This window comes from Castor canadensis, chromosome 11 (genome assembly GCF_047511655.1).
Source record: "Castor canadensis chromosome 11, mCasCan1.hap1v2, whole genome shotgun sequence".
In the NCBI taxonomy this organism is placed as follows: domain Eukaryota; kingdom Metazoa; phylum Chordata; class Mammalia; order Rodentia; family Castoridae; genus Castor; species Castor canadensis.
Genome location: NC_133396.1, coordinates 69,450,659 through 69,464,668, shown reverse-complemented (window position 1 = coordinate 69,464,668; position 14,010 = coordinate 69,450,659). Strand labels below are relative to the sequence as shown.

At 41.2% G+C, this 14,010-nt stretch overlaps 1 protein-coding gene across 3 annotated transcripts in view; it reads left to right on the top strand.

Annotated features, from left to right (window-relative positions):
• Positions 1-14,010, top strand: part of Fmn2 (formin 2) — a 338,855-nt gene that overhangs the window by 16,636 nt on the left and 308,209 nt on the right. For all 3 annotated transcript variants that reach the window (XM_074047221.1, XM_074047222.1, XM_074047224.1), the window contains exon 2: positions 9,848-10,014. In XM_074047221.1, the coding sequence (XP_073903322.1) occupies positions 9,848-10,014 (167 nt within the window). The remainder of the gene's footprint in view (positions 1-9,847; positions 10,015-14,010) is intronic.

The following is a 14,010-nucleotide window of genomic DNA, read 5'->3' as shown; positions in this document are numbered from 1 at the left end:
CATTAATGGCTATTGAATTCCCTCTCATTGAATGAGTTATTTTTAACATGAATTTAGTAGTGTTATATGCCGGTGTCGAAGTGTTGCAGGCCAGTGTCGAGGGTCATTGCCTTCACAGGCCAGGGAACTGGCTCATGAGCCAGCTGAATGATGAACCAAAGCCATTATATTAAGTCCTACTTAATAGAAAGGAAAGGCTACAGCTAGACAAGAGTAACAGAGCCTGGAAGCCGGTAGCTCCCTGCTCAGGTGAAGGCTGGGGCTTTTTATGGACATTTTAACTCTGGGTTGGGGGTTGGTTCTCTTTGGCCATGCATTCTTAGGGGAGCTCGTATAGTTAGCACCTTTATTGGGGGAGGGGAAACAATCTTGGGAGCATTTTGCTTATCAGCCCTGTGGCAGACCTATCAGACCATGTATCTTTTCTTTAGGATGCAGAAATGCAGTTTACAACTCCTTCTCATGGTGCAGGAATGCAGGCCTCTAATTCCTCAGGATGCAGAAATGATACTGCTCTCCATGGGGGAGGGGATGCTCACTCACCTGCCTTAGGTCTCCAGACCCAACAGTATGGGTGAAATAATGCAAGATTTTTTAAAAACTGAAGTTAAGAATTCTAGCAAGCAGGGTCTTAAAAAAGCCTGGAAGCCAGTAGCTCCCTGCTCAGGTGAAGGCTGGGGCTTTTTATGGACATTTTAACTCTGGGTTGGGGGTTGGTTCTCTTTGGCCATGCATTCTTAGGGGAACTGGTATAGTTAGCACCTTTATTGGGGAAGGGGAAACAATCTTGGGAGCATTTTGCTTATCAGCCCTGTGGCAGACCTATCAGACCATGTATCTTTTCTTTAGGATGCAGAAATGCAGTTTACAACTCCTTCTCATGGTGCAGGAATGCAGGCCTCTAATTCCTCAGGATGCAGAAATGATACTGCTCTCCATGGGGGAGGGGATGCTCACTCACCTGCCTTAGGTTTCCAGACCCAACAGTATGGGTGAAATAATGCAAGATTTTTTAAAAACTGAAGTTAAGAATTCTAGCAAGCAGGGTCTTAAAAATTGCCTTCTTAAAGTCTACTGGATAAAAAATTAAAACAAAAATTTGTTGGATGAAGATAGCTTTATCTATGATAACTTTATTTTACCTTTTCAAATACTTTTAGAACCAACTTGTGATTTCTTTCCTTTAAGTTGAACCAAATATTTATTTACCACATTTCCAAGTACAGAGTATTTGAAGCAATAATAATGAGTAATATTTATTGGGCATTGTATCAAGCTCATTACAAAAATTACTTTATTTAATTCTCAAAGCAATCCAAGGAGGTAATGAGATGACTGTTTCCAGTTTAGAGATGAAGGAACTGGGTGGGGGTGTAGAATTTAGAGTTCTGTTTAAGCATACCTGTGATGAGAGAGAGAGAGAGAGAGAGAGAGAGAGAGAGAGAGAGAGAGAGAGAGAGAGAGGAAAAAGAAGAAGGAAGAGAAGGAGGAGGAGGAAGAGGAGGAGAAAACAGACTTGAGGGAGATTGAGTAATTTGCCCAAGGTCATAGAAAGAGCAATGGTAACATGGTGTTTGGAAACCAGCTTAAGTTTTTAGCTGGGTTTCCCTTCTGGACATACATCATGAAGTCTATGATAGAGTCCATAGGATTTCAGTGGAAAAGAAAAGGCAAAAAATAAATATCAGTTTCTATTCTATTAAAAACAAAACAAAACAAAATAAAGCCAGGCATGGTGGTTTGTGTCTATCATCCTGGCTACATGGTGACTGAGATGAGAAGGATTGTGGTTACAGGAACCCCAAATCAGCTAATAAAAGCTAGGCATGTTGGTGTGTGCCTGCCATCCCAGTTAGGCGGGAAACATAAATAGGATTGAAGTCCAGGCTCATACACATCTACTATTTTAAAAATAAGTAGAGCAAAAATTGCTGGAAGTGTGGCTCAAGTGGTAGAGTGCCTGCCCAGCAAGCTAGGTCCTGAGTTCAAACCCCAATACCACCACCAAAAAAGAAGTTGTTTAGGGGTATACTTTTCTGGATTTCTACAATCTATGCATTACATAATGCATTATATAAATACAGTTCTTAGATAAAAATAGTGTGATCTTGGCAAGGCACCTAATGCCCTTGGGCCTGCATTTCCTGGTTTACAAAAGGTAGTTAGAGGCTAGGTTTAAAGGACAGGAGGACTGCCCTTCTTCCTAGGACTTTTATTTGCTTGGATGAAGGGAGGGAAGGAGAAAGAGAAAGTGGGAAACTTGTTTTTGAGTGTTACCAGGGTCGCTAGGGGAAAGTTCCCAGTGTTGAAACCTAGTTCTTCCGGTGCATGATCCCATTTCTCCCTGACAAATCATGCTGGACCCCGTGTGTTCCTCATGGGCCTCCCTGGCCTGCACTGTGGCCTTGGCCTTTTAAGGCGACTGACAGCAGGCAGCACCTGCACCAGCCCTCCCATGAAGGGTCTGCTGTCCACCAGCAGAGCTGTGTACTTTGTTCTTTGATAGGGTTTCTGCAAAGTGTCTTAGAGGTGTTTTGTACAGAGTAAAAAATAGGTTTATGTGATTGAAAATCTGAAGTAAAATGAAGATTTGAATAACAGATCACTTATTCATACTTAAGGGATAAATATTTGTATTTGTTAATGTGATAGACGTATCTTTGTTGATGAACTGGTATTTTCACCAAGGAGGAGAGTGGGGGATTAAGAGTTGGGAGAAACCTTTTAGTGTGTACCTGTGTGTTTGTCTGGGGAGGGCACATCAGAGGAACCCTAGGAGACCTCTTGTTCCTGGTCCCAACCAGCCAGTTTGTACAGTTCAGAAGTAAGGTTGGGTTTAGAAGATTTTAGGCCAGCCCATTCTCCCCACTTTGTCTTCTTTTTATTTATTTATTTTTGTTTTTTTCTTGCTATATAGCCTGGACTTGCTCTTGCCTCAGCTTCCCAAATGCTAGGATTACAGGTGTGCACCACCCCCCTTGGCTCTCCACAGTTTATATTCAAGGCATCCTATTTAGTAAGTGAGTGAGTCTCGACTAAATCCTTAACCATCAATTTCTGGAAGAGACACAGTAGTTCATGTTTCTGTATATTCCCCTTGACAGAGAGTTTAGAATAGTCTAGCTGGAGTGTAGGTCCTAGAGAATATAAAGTTTTTCATTTTTCCACTGCAATTATTTGACTCTAAATAAACCAGTTTCATGGCTGTCATTTTTGAAATTAGGAACATGCCTTGTTTAACTTTGCAGTCTTGATTATTTCATATATTTGTTTATTCATTTTTTTCATCTCATTAAATGTTTTTCTTTTCTGTTTTTCCCTTAGTGGTGCTAGGTATTGAACCCAGGTCCTCACAGATATTAAATATGAAGCACACAACACTACCATTGAGTTACACCCCTCTGCCCTTCCATTATCTTCCTCCCCACTAGAGACAGACTCTCACTGTGTAACACAGGCTTGCCTGGAACTCAGTGTAGACCAGGTGAATTTGAGATTCTTTTGCCTCAGCCTCCTGAGTGCTGGCGTTAAATATTTTTAATACCAAGATTTAAGATATTTTACTGTGAAAATTTGAACATATATCCATGTGGAAGTACAACAAACGCCATGAACCTATCTTTGAACTTCATTGATGACTAATATTATCAATGCCATTATAGTTTCACCCTCTTTCCTCTGTGCCGCTACTACCACTCTTTTTGTGGAACACTATAAATCTCAGGCCTGTTGTTTTAACACCAAATACTTACTTATGCTTCTCAAAAAAGGATTTTAAGTGAGGGTCAGCCCTTTGTATCTGAGGGTTCATCATCCTTGGCGTCAATCAACTGTGGATTGCGAATATTACCAAAAAAGTCTATATTGTACATGTGCAGACTTTTTTCCTTGTCCTGATTGCTAAGGAGTATAGTATAACACTTATTTACATAACATTTACATTGGGTTTGGTGTTATAAGCACTCCAGAGGTGACTGGAAGTATTCAGGAGGATGTGCACAGGTTATATGCAAATGCAATGCCATTTTATCTAAGGGGCTTGAGCATCCTTGGAGTTTAGTGTCATGGCCATGGCAGGGATCCAGGAACTAACTCTTCAGGGACATTGAAGGACAACTGTATGCCATTATTTGAATGCAAATAGAATTAGTTGCTTAATATGGGCTGGTAACTAGGTTCTTTTCAGAACTCTGCCACACCCAAGACTGGAAATAAGGTGCAATGTAACAGGATGTGATTCATGTTCAATTCTCTCTTCTTTATCCCAGGGGTTGGAATCAGTTGGTACACAGTGGCTGGTGCTGTCCTCTTTGTAATCCCTCACATCAGGAGGCTCTTTAGCTTCCTCATTTGTTTTGAAGCACTGTGTTTGGTAATGACAACTTGCTTCTCGCTTTTCAAATTTTTAAATTTTGACCTTTTCCTTTAATGGGTTTTCCATCTACTTGCTATCTCTTAAGCGAGCCAGTTATTTTATTAGAGATTGCAAAATGGTGATTTTCTAATTCTATCATTTTGGTTGGCATTTTCCTGTATTGAAAACTTTTCTTTATTCAGTAGGTACATTGTTAGAACCTCAAAATACAACTCGTACTGAAAAGGCAGGATAAATGCTTCATTATTTAATCACATTAATTCTCCACTGTCAGTGATGATTGGGGCCCTAGAATTCTCCAGTGATAGTGTTTGTTTTCTTATTTCTTTTGTATATTCAATGTTTAAATCAATTGGACTATTCTTTCTGTAATAGTATGATTTTTAATGACTCCAGAATAGTTACCTATCATGTGCATAAAGCTGTCTCTGTTAAAACTGTCTTTATTGTTGGACATTAGTTTCTTTCAGTTTTCTTTTTTAGTATTACTAATCCAAGTTGTTATTGCACTAGGAACTAGGCTAAAGATGTCACATGTGTTGTCTCATTTAATCTTTGCAATAATTCTATGATGAATTACTCTTTGATTATACCCTTGAATATTTGCCCAGAATAGATTTTCCAAAGTTAAATCCCTGGCTCAAAGAGCTGAAGGTTTTTGAGATCATTGACATATATTGCCAAAGTGTTCCCTGAAACTCCCCTGTCAGTAGTATGGTTGCCATTTCTGGGTATCAGGCTGTCTTGAGTCCAGGTTCAGGGATACCAGAGGAAAAAGGCCAGTAAGGTAACTGCTGGTATGCCAGTAGGCTATGCCTCACATCCCCCCAGCCTGGTTATGTATTATGTATGTATTTAGGTGGCACTGGGATTTGAACTTAGGGACTTATGCTTGCTAGGCAGTCACTCTACCACGTGAGCCATGTTCCCAGCCCTTTTTGCTTTTAGTGTTTTTTTTTGGATAGCTTCCCTTGTTTTTGCCCTGGGCTTGCCTTGGGCAGTGATCCTCCCACCTATGGTTCCCATGTAGTTGGAACCACAAGCACATCCACTGAGCCCAGCTTATTTGTTGAGATGAGAATCTTGCTAAATTTTTGCCCATTCTGGCCTCAAACCATGATCATTGCCTCCCTAGCAGCTGTGATTACAGGCATGAACCACCATGCCTGGCCCTGGGGTTTATTTTTTAGAGCATGTGATTTGGGGATTGACCAATAAAGAGGAAGGTATTCAGCAGAGGAGGGATAGCTAAAGAAGCGAGGTTCTGAGCATGCAGCAAGGACTTCCATTTAGAACAGGAGGGAAGGACTTGCTTTTGTTTGCTGTAGGGCCTATTTCAGTTTGAGAAGAAGGCAAGGGTATGGGTGCAGGTGTATTCATATACATGCAGTTTATCTCAGATTCTTCCATTTTGCTCATTTCTTAAATTTTTCTTTTTGGCAGTAGTGGGGTTTGAACTCAGGGCCTTGTACTTGGCAGGCAGGCAATCTACTGCTTGAGCCATGACACTTGCCCTTTTTGCTTTAGTTATTTTTGTAATAGGGTCTCACTTTTTGCCTAGGCTGACCTCGAACCACAATGCACCTCATTTCTCCCTTTCAAGTAGTAAGGATTACAGGTGCCTGGCTGTGGTACTTTTTTTTTTTTCTTTTTCTTCTTTCTTTCTTTTTTTTTTTTTTGAGGCAGTCTTCCTGTATAATCCAAGATGTCTTCAAACTTGGTGTATAGCCCAGGCTGGCCTTAAACTCACGATCTTCGTGCCTCAGCCTTCAGAGTTCTGGGATTACAGGTGTCTGGCACCATGCTCTGCTTTTTAGCAAATTACTTGAGATCACCATATCATCATTGGAAAAAATGAGTTGGCAGGTAGGAGAATGATAGCATTTAATTACAAGTGGAAGTTTAAATGAGAATACAGTGCAGTGCTATACTTAATTGACGTCTTAATGTGAAAACAGGCAACTTATTTCTTTCTTTACCATATTCAGTAGTAGCTCAGGTGCAGGCAAAGAGAAGATGGATGGTTGGACTGAAACAACTTGTGGCCTGATAAGGCCAGTGTGATGGCAGGAGAGAGGAGTGAGGGAGCTGAAGTGTTTGTAAGATTTTATCATAGTGGTAGAATGTGGAATTTAAGGTGATAAGGAAGAAAGTGATGGCACGGGAGGAGTGAGGGATTCTGTGACAGTATCGGGGACTAGTTCAAAGTCAACAGTGGTAGGGATGTTTGGTTCAAGGTTGATGTGGTAGATGGAGCTTTAGAATATGTTCTAAAGTAAAGGATAGAAAGCAGTGATCAGAAATTAGATGTTGTAACCAGGCATTTGTACATACATTGATTCATTTATGATAAAAAAAATTATCATTGCCTTTTTGTCAGACACTCCTTGAGGTCCTGGGTAAAAGGTTGTAAACAAACACCAAAGCCTACTCAAATGGAGTTACAGTCCACCAGGAGGTGACAGACCACAGACTTACCTAAATTCAAGGACTAAGCTCTGAAGAAGAATAAGGTGAAAAAAAGTGACAGGAAATGTTATTTAATTTATTTTTTTTGGCAGTGCCTATACCTTGAGCCACTCTACCTGCCCTTTTTTTTTTTGTGATGGGCTTTTTCAAGATAGGGTCTCACGAACTATTTGCCCAGGCTGGGTTTGAACTGTGGTCCTTCTGATCTCTGCCTCCTGAATAACTAGGATTATAGGTGTGAGCCACCTGTGCCCAGCTGGAAGTGTTATTTTAGAAAGGGTGCTGAGGGAGTTTTCTCAGTGGAAGTGACTGTTGAGCAGAGACCAGAATGAGATGGAGTGAGTGAGTCATTAGGATATCTGGGGTAAAAGTGCACTACCGCAAAAGCTGGAGAGGAGAACAGAGTGCATCCCAGCAAGAGGAGAAGTCCAGTGGGGGAGGGCAGAGAGACGGATGGGGAGAGGACAAAGGGGCATGAAGAGGAGTTTGCCTTTACTCCTGCCTCCTACACTGGAGGATTTGGAGTAAGCTTTGGAATTGATCTCCTGAGGTGAGAGAGTTCCTGTGATGATCAGCTCCAGGGTGAGACGTGGGAATGGGTCACTTTTGAGGGATTGGGGAAATGCTGGTAAGATGTAGGGCCAAGGGCTCAGAGGCATCTTGAGTGTGGATGTCAAACCACTGAGGAAGATACAGGTACAGGTGGAAAGTGGGACAACGAGCCAGGAGTTGAAGTGTTGAATATTTAGTGAATGTCGGGGTGGGGGAATGTCAAGAGGTTAGAAGGTGGCAGAAAGAAAGAGATAGCAGGTGGCCTAGCCACTGCCAGGTGTCTTCAAAGGAGCTGATGGTTTTGAAGGAGAATAAGTAATCTGAAAGTGTTTCTGGGGATCAAGGAAGGTACTCACTTCCTATCCCACAAACATGTGGGATTTGAAATAAAATGCCTCTACCTGAGAGGATTGAAGAACAGAAGGTCTTCAAGGGGCAGCTGATTTACTGTTAATGCAAGGCAGTGATGTTCTCCTTAGAAAGAGGTTAGGGCAGCAGTCTCAACTTGGGATCTGTGCTTTATGATGGACTTCTGACTGGAGATATTTCTAGCTGTTACACCTGGAAGTGGGGTAGTTGTTCTATTGCCCTCTAGTGGCAGTGACAAGGACTGCTGGTACATGCACAGGACAGCCCCTATCACTCACAGCACAGAATTACCTGGTTCAGATAGAATAGTGTCATGGTAGGGAAACTCTGGATAAAATGATTGACAGTGTTTTCTTCTCCTAGAACTGGAGTTACAGCAGGTTTTATTTCCCTTTCTTCCACATTGTTCAGTAATCCCTTTGATAATTTTTGGCTTGATAAACACATACACATTTACTCTGTCGCATTTACATGTATGCAAGATCCCATTTCCCTCATTTCTTGTCATAAAGTGTCTGAGTTGTAGAAAAGAACTATGGTAGTTTTAGGATTATTTTCAATCATTTCATAATATGTGCTCAATGGATGTAATGTTATGATTATTAATCACTTGAAAATTGAGGGGCGAGGGTGGTTTTCTACGTATTTAGTTCTAGTTAGGAACAGGCAAACTTCAGTTCTGTATGGGGAAAATTCTTTATTTCTTTCAAAGAAGTGTACTGGGGGACCAAGAACATTCTCTAATGACCTGAAGGAACAGAGAAAATAGAGGCCTCTTCTTTCTTGCTTTGTTGCTCCAAATATTAAAGGCAGACTTTGGGACTAGTTATGTTTTATAGATGAAAATAGGCATGAGAATTGCACGCTTATGTTTGCGATGTCGATCCGAGGATGTAGTACTGAGGTAGGACACTTCTCCAGCATGTGCAAGAGCCCAGGTTGCATTCCCAGGACTGCCAAAGTAGATATTTCAGGGAAGTGCATTTTCCAAAGAAGGTATCACAACGTATTAATTAAGTAAAATGGTTAATTACATAAAGGAGCTTTATAAAGCATTTCAAAGGGGTGCAGAAAGAGGTCACAAAAGACTTTTTCTGGATAAGTGATTTGACTTAAAGTTGAAAAATGAATCAACTAATTGGAGGGAAAGCAGCAGGAGGGCAAGAACTGAGAACACTTGTAGCCCTGAAAGGGACCCTAGAGATTTTCTGTCTACTCTCCAGTGGTTTATGAATGTGAAAACAAGCCACATAAATTTCTGAGGGTTAGAGAACTACTAGTGTCAAAAATAGTTGGGACTGGGCCTATGTCTGTCACCTCTGGCTAACCTCAGAATCAATGGGTGACCAATAAAATGCTGAGCCCAGGCTTGCAATCCTGTTCTTACCAGGTGATCCTAAAGCACAGACAAGACTGAGAACCCTGTATGCTGGGGACCCTGATCCTTAAGGGTCCTTAGCCAGTGTCTTCTCATTGTACCTCTCTCCTGTCATCTCTTTTAGGGAAATAAAAATGCTTAGACCCTGGAGTTATATTTCTGTGCAGCATCTGAAAACATTTGGGTTTCTCTCTTCTCTCTGGGTGACTTGTTTTGCTGGCCAGCAATTGCTGCCTTTGCCCTTCTTGTCTCCTCACTCCCTGCTTTTCCCCATTGTCAGGTCTGAGACAGGGAATGTCAATCACTGATATTTCTAGACCCAAACGATGGCACTTTTGAGTTCCCACCTGTTTCTTTAGAGAATCATCTACAGGGTAAGTGGAAAAGAAGGGAGGATTGCTAATTAAATCCAAAGGGAAGTGGAGGTTTTCATCATCCAGATGGAAGATGTATAGCCAGTAACTTGGACCATTCTCTTTTTCTGCAGGTGGTATTGGGGGAAGGGAGAGTGTACCTCACCTCCCTTTCTTATATGGTGTCTGGCCCCAGCCTGCAGAGTTTCCCTTTGAGAGACTACTTTCAGGGAAGGTCAATGGCCTTGGAAACCGAGTTGCTCACTGGTGGTGTTTACTTTCATCTCTCTGGAGAGTTCTGAGCTAGGTGATCCACCAGCCTCTCTCCTAATGACTGTGTTTCCTATGCAGGGAGAACTCTGTTGGAGAAGCTGTTTAGCCAGCAGGAAAATGGGCCTCCAGAAGAAGCAGAGAAATTTTGCTCACGGATCATCGCCATGGGCCTTCTACTTCCTTTTAGTGACTGCTTCAGGGAACCATGCAGTCAGAATGCTGGGTCAAGTTCAGCTCCATTTGATGTAAGTAGGTGGATCCGCCTCTGTCTGTGCGATGGATTGCGGTTGAAGCAGCAGCTGTGATGTGTGTGTGTGCCAGGTCACCTGTAACTTGAAAACAACATGTGATGCAAGTCTCCTTCCCCTGGGTCACTCAGCTGCTCCATAGGTCTGTTTCTACTTCAACACTTTTCTTTTGTCTTGGGCATTAAGTATACTTGCCAAATCTCCTTTTCTTAGCAGATGGTTACTCAGGAGCTTTCTAGCCATCTCTAAGCAGCCATGATTTTAAGATTACATTAATTATTTTTTTCTTGGTGCTGGTAATCAAACCCATGCATAAGCAAATGCTCTCCACTGAGCTGCACTCCCAGCCCATCTAGCAATGAGTTCAAAGTGGTTCTAAGTCAATATTTCTGACTTTTGCCTGTTAGGCATTCCAACGGAAGCAGCTCCAAAGGGCAAAATACTATTCTCAGTGAGCCACAGGTTTCATGGGCCCTGAAGGCTATTTCAGTGCATTCCTAACTCATTGACACACTGTTGTCTGCTCCCACCCGCAATGTGGAAGAGGCACGTTCATGATTCAAAATGAGCATCAGCACAGCTGGAGTGCCGTTTTCAAGACAATATTTCTAATCTTTCTCAGGTATGTGGTATGTATGTGATGTGGATTCTGCTGAGTACCTACCTAGAAAACCAGAAATGTAAGAATCCTCCTATGTGACTGAGTCTCAGAAGTTGAAAGTTCTGATTGGTTCACTGTGCAAAGCCCAGTATTTGAGAATTTGAGAGCCATGGGTTCTCATCCCTGTGGGTTAGTTAGTTTTTCCAGTGTTGCCGACTGTTCTTCTTATCAGCCTTCTTCAACATGTGTGCTGCAGTTTGGGGAATGAAATAATGAAGAGTTTTAAAGACAATAAAATGAACAGAGGCTCAGGTTAAAATGTGGTAGAAAATAATAGTGTCTATATTTGCCTGCTTTTCTTCTTCTTCCTTAGCTGTTACAACCTGTGATTGATCTCCCTTCAGCTTCAGAAAACTAAATCACATAAAATATTTTGAGATCTTTGTTTTTCCCTTCTGAAAGGAAAATTTCCATTATATGCTGTGGTTCTGAAGTTTTCATCTTATGAGTTTTTAATTAAATTTTTTCTTTATGTAATTTTTTTTTAAATGACATGGTGACCCATCACTACTAAGTAGATCTTTTCCTCCTTTGGGAAGCACTGGGTAATTTAAAGTTTTCTCCTCCGTTCAACTCTACCAGGGATCTGTGTTACTGTAGACACACTGAGGACTCTGGTGTGTCATGTTGTAGAGCTGTGTTTTGGAAGATAAATCAAATTGGTAAGTTGGAATTATAACAAATATGGTACAAAAAGAAACACTAGCTATGTCTAGCATTTGCTTTTTGGCTGAAATTTTTCCCCAGTTAACAACTTTCCTCTTTAAAGCTCAGAAGTACACAGTCTTGTCACTCAATAAATGTGGGATTGGAATAAACTGAAAAGAATAGGAAAACCTATTTCCTTCTCTCTAAATAGATTTTATTTATTTATTTATTTATTTATTTATTTATTTATTTTTGTGGTCTAGGGATGAACCCAGGTCTTCAAGCATGCTATAAAATGGTCTACCACTCCAGTCCCTCTCTCTCTTTTTTAAAATCAACTAATGTGGTTATTCTTCCAACTTACTTTACTTCATTCTTGTGTTAAAGTGATTAGTAAATCTTTTTAGCCACATTATTTTGGAGGGCAGCTGGGTATGGCGTAAAGAGTAAAAAACAAATACATACACACACACACACACACACACACACAGACACACACACACACAAATCTCCTAATACTGCACACAGTAGTTTCCTAAAATGGGAAATTTCTTTCCCTTACTTGGTGTGATTGCTTTTTTTCCTTAGTACACTCCTTGTCTTTCTACTACCTCTCCACTCCCAGCACAAACTGAACATAAAACAAAGAAATTAAAGGTTTTCTCATAAGAAGCATTGTTCTACATTCTTACGTAGCAGTTCCATATACTTAGCAGATACATAGCAGGACCTTTTTGAAATGCAGAGGCAATAACAATACAAGAGGCTAGGAAGAAGAGGTCTCAAATGGGGACTAGAAAGGACTGTGCTCATCTCTGGAGAGAGAAGTTTCAGATCATTAGTCTCTGCTGATTTCCAGAAAATAGCTGCTAGGAGCATTTCTAACCAACAGCTCTCCTGAGTACAGTTGCTCTTCAAGACAGCAGCCTGTTGGAATAAGCTCACCCTTGGCACTCTTCCTACCCCTGGCTTTGTAACTTTGCTTCCTATCCTGACAACATCCTCCCCTCTCAGCTTTCTATTTACACTTGTAAAAGTACTTTTGATATGGATCTTCCTGATGTAGTTTATGATTTGGCTTACTTCAATTTAGCCTTCTGATTCTGCTGCAATGTTATCTCCTATATTTTTAGAGCCTACCATTTTGGTTTATAGTGCTGTAGAAATCTGAAATGACTTCACATTTTCTCTCACATTTAAACTTGCTTAAGGTTTTAAGAACTTTACAAGACAAATAGTTTGAGTGATCCTGGTAATTTGTCTACAGATGTTTAGGGAATACATTCCACATGTCAGGTGTCAACAAAATTCATTTTAAAATAATTCAAGAAAAAGGGGAGGCTGGGAGTGTGCTGTGTGGTACAGCACCTGCCTAGCATGCATGAGGTCTGAGAGTTTCATCCATAGCAGCACAGGAAAAAAAAAAAGAAAAAGAAGAAAGAAAGAAAGATCAACTGGTCATGGTGGTACAGGACTGTAATCCCAGCACTCTGGAGGCTGAGGCAGGGGTTCAGGAGTTCAAGGCTGGTCAAGGCTATATAATGAGTTCAAGGTCAACATGGGTTACATACTGAGGTCCTGTTTCAAAAAATAAATAGGTAAATACTTAAATAGATAGATAAAATGTAAGAGAAAGAAGGAAAGAAAGAAAAGAATAATTTTCAAGCCAGGAACAGGCAGCTTTGCTGCAAAATGAAATTGCACTGGGACAAAACATGGCATATGTAAGTTTCCACCTGGTTTCCCACTTCAATCATCTTATGCAAGTGATAGGTGTGCTCAATCCTGATTGGTTAGTTTTGAGTAAATGAAGGAATGCAGCCATGCTCATTCCCGATTGAATGAGCAAATGACTGTCATTTCTGTCCATTGGCGGATTTCTGGAAACACTGAGAAGACATGAGGCTGTTTGTGGAAGCAGGAACAGGGCTGGGCAAGGATCTCCAAGCTCGCTGAATGTTTCTCCCAGAAACACAATACACCTGTGATCCCACAGTCAGCAAGTGGCTATCAGACTCCATTCTGAATTTCAGATCCTGTTGCCTGCTTGGGAGGCTTCTTGGAGATTCATCTTTTCTTGATGTTCACGCAGGTAATGTTTTAGGCTTCTGAGATATGTTAGAGACAAAAGTAATAATATTCCTGTGCTCCCAAGATATGTATCCTATGCAGAGTGAGGAATGACAAAACAAAAACAAACAAAGGCGTAGGTTAATGTCTATCTAATAAGTGCTATGAAGGAAATACAGTAAGCGAAAAATGAATCAAGCATCTGCAGTCCAGTGCTGGGCTGTGGCTGTGGCTTAAGGGATAGAATGTCTGCCTCACAAGCACAAAGCCCAGAGTTCAAATCCCAGCACTGCCTAAAGAAAAAATTGCAGTTCAGTGCTATAACTATGCATCCTGAGCATGTGCTGGCTCTCTCCTGGGAATCATAGACCTGACAATATACTAACAGTCTACTGAAAACCCACGTCATATTCCAGAATGAATGGGATGAGGTAGGGTTGAATGCAGAAGGTGGCCTCTCTGAGGACCCATGAGGCCAGGTGTGACATACATTCAAAGGGACTTGGAGGAGCACAGGCATGTCTTAAATGAGGGTTGAAGTGTAGTCAGGTACAAAAAAGTCCCAGGAGCCAGAAAGGCAGTGTCTTGAAAACCATAGAAGGCATACAGATTTT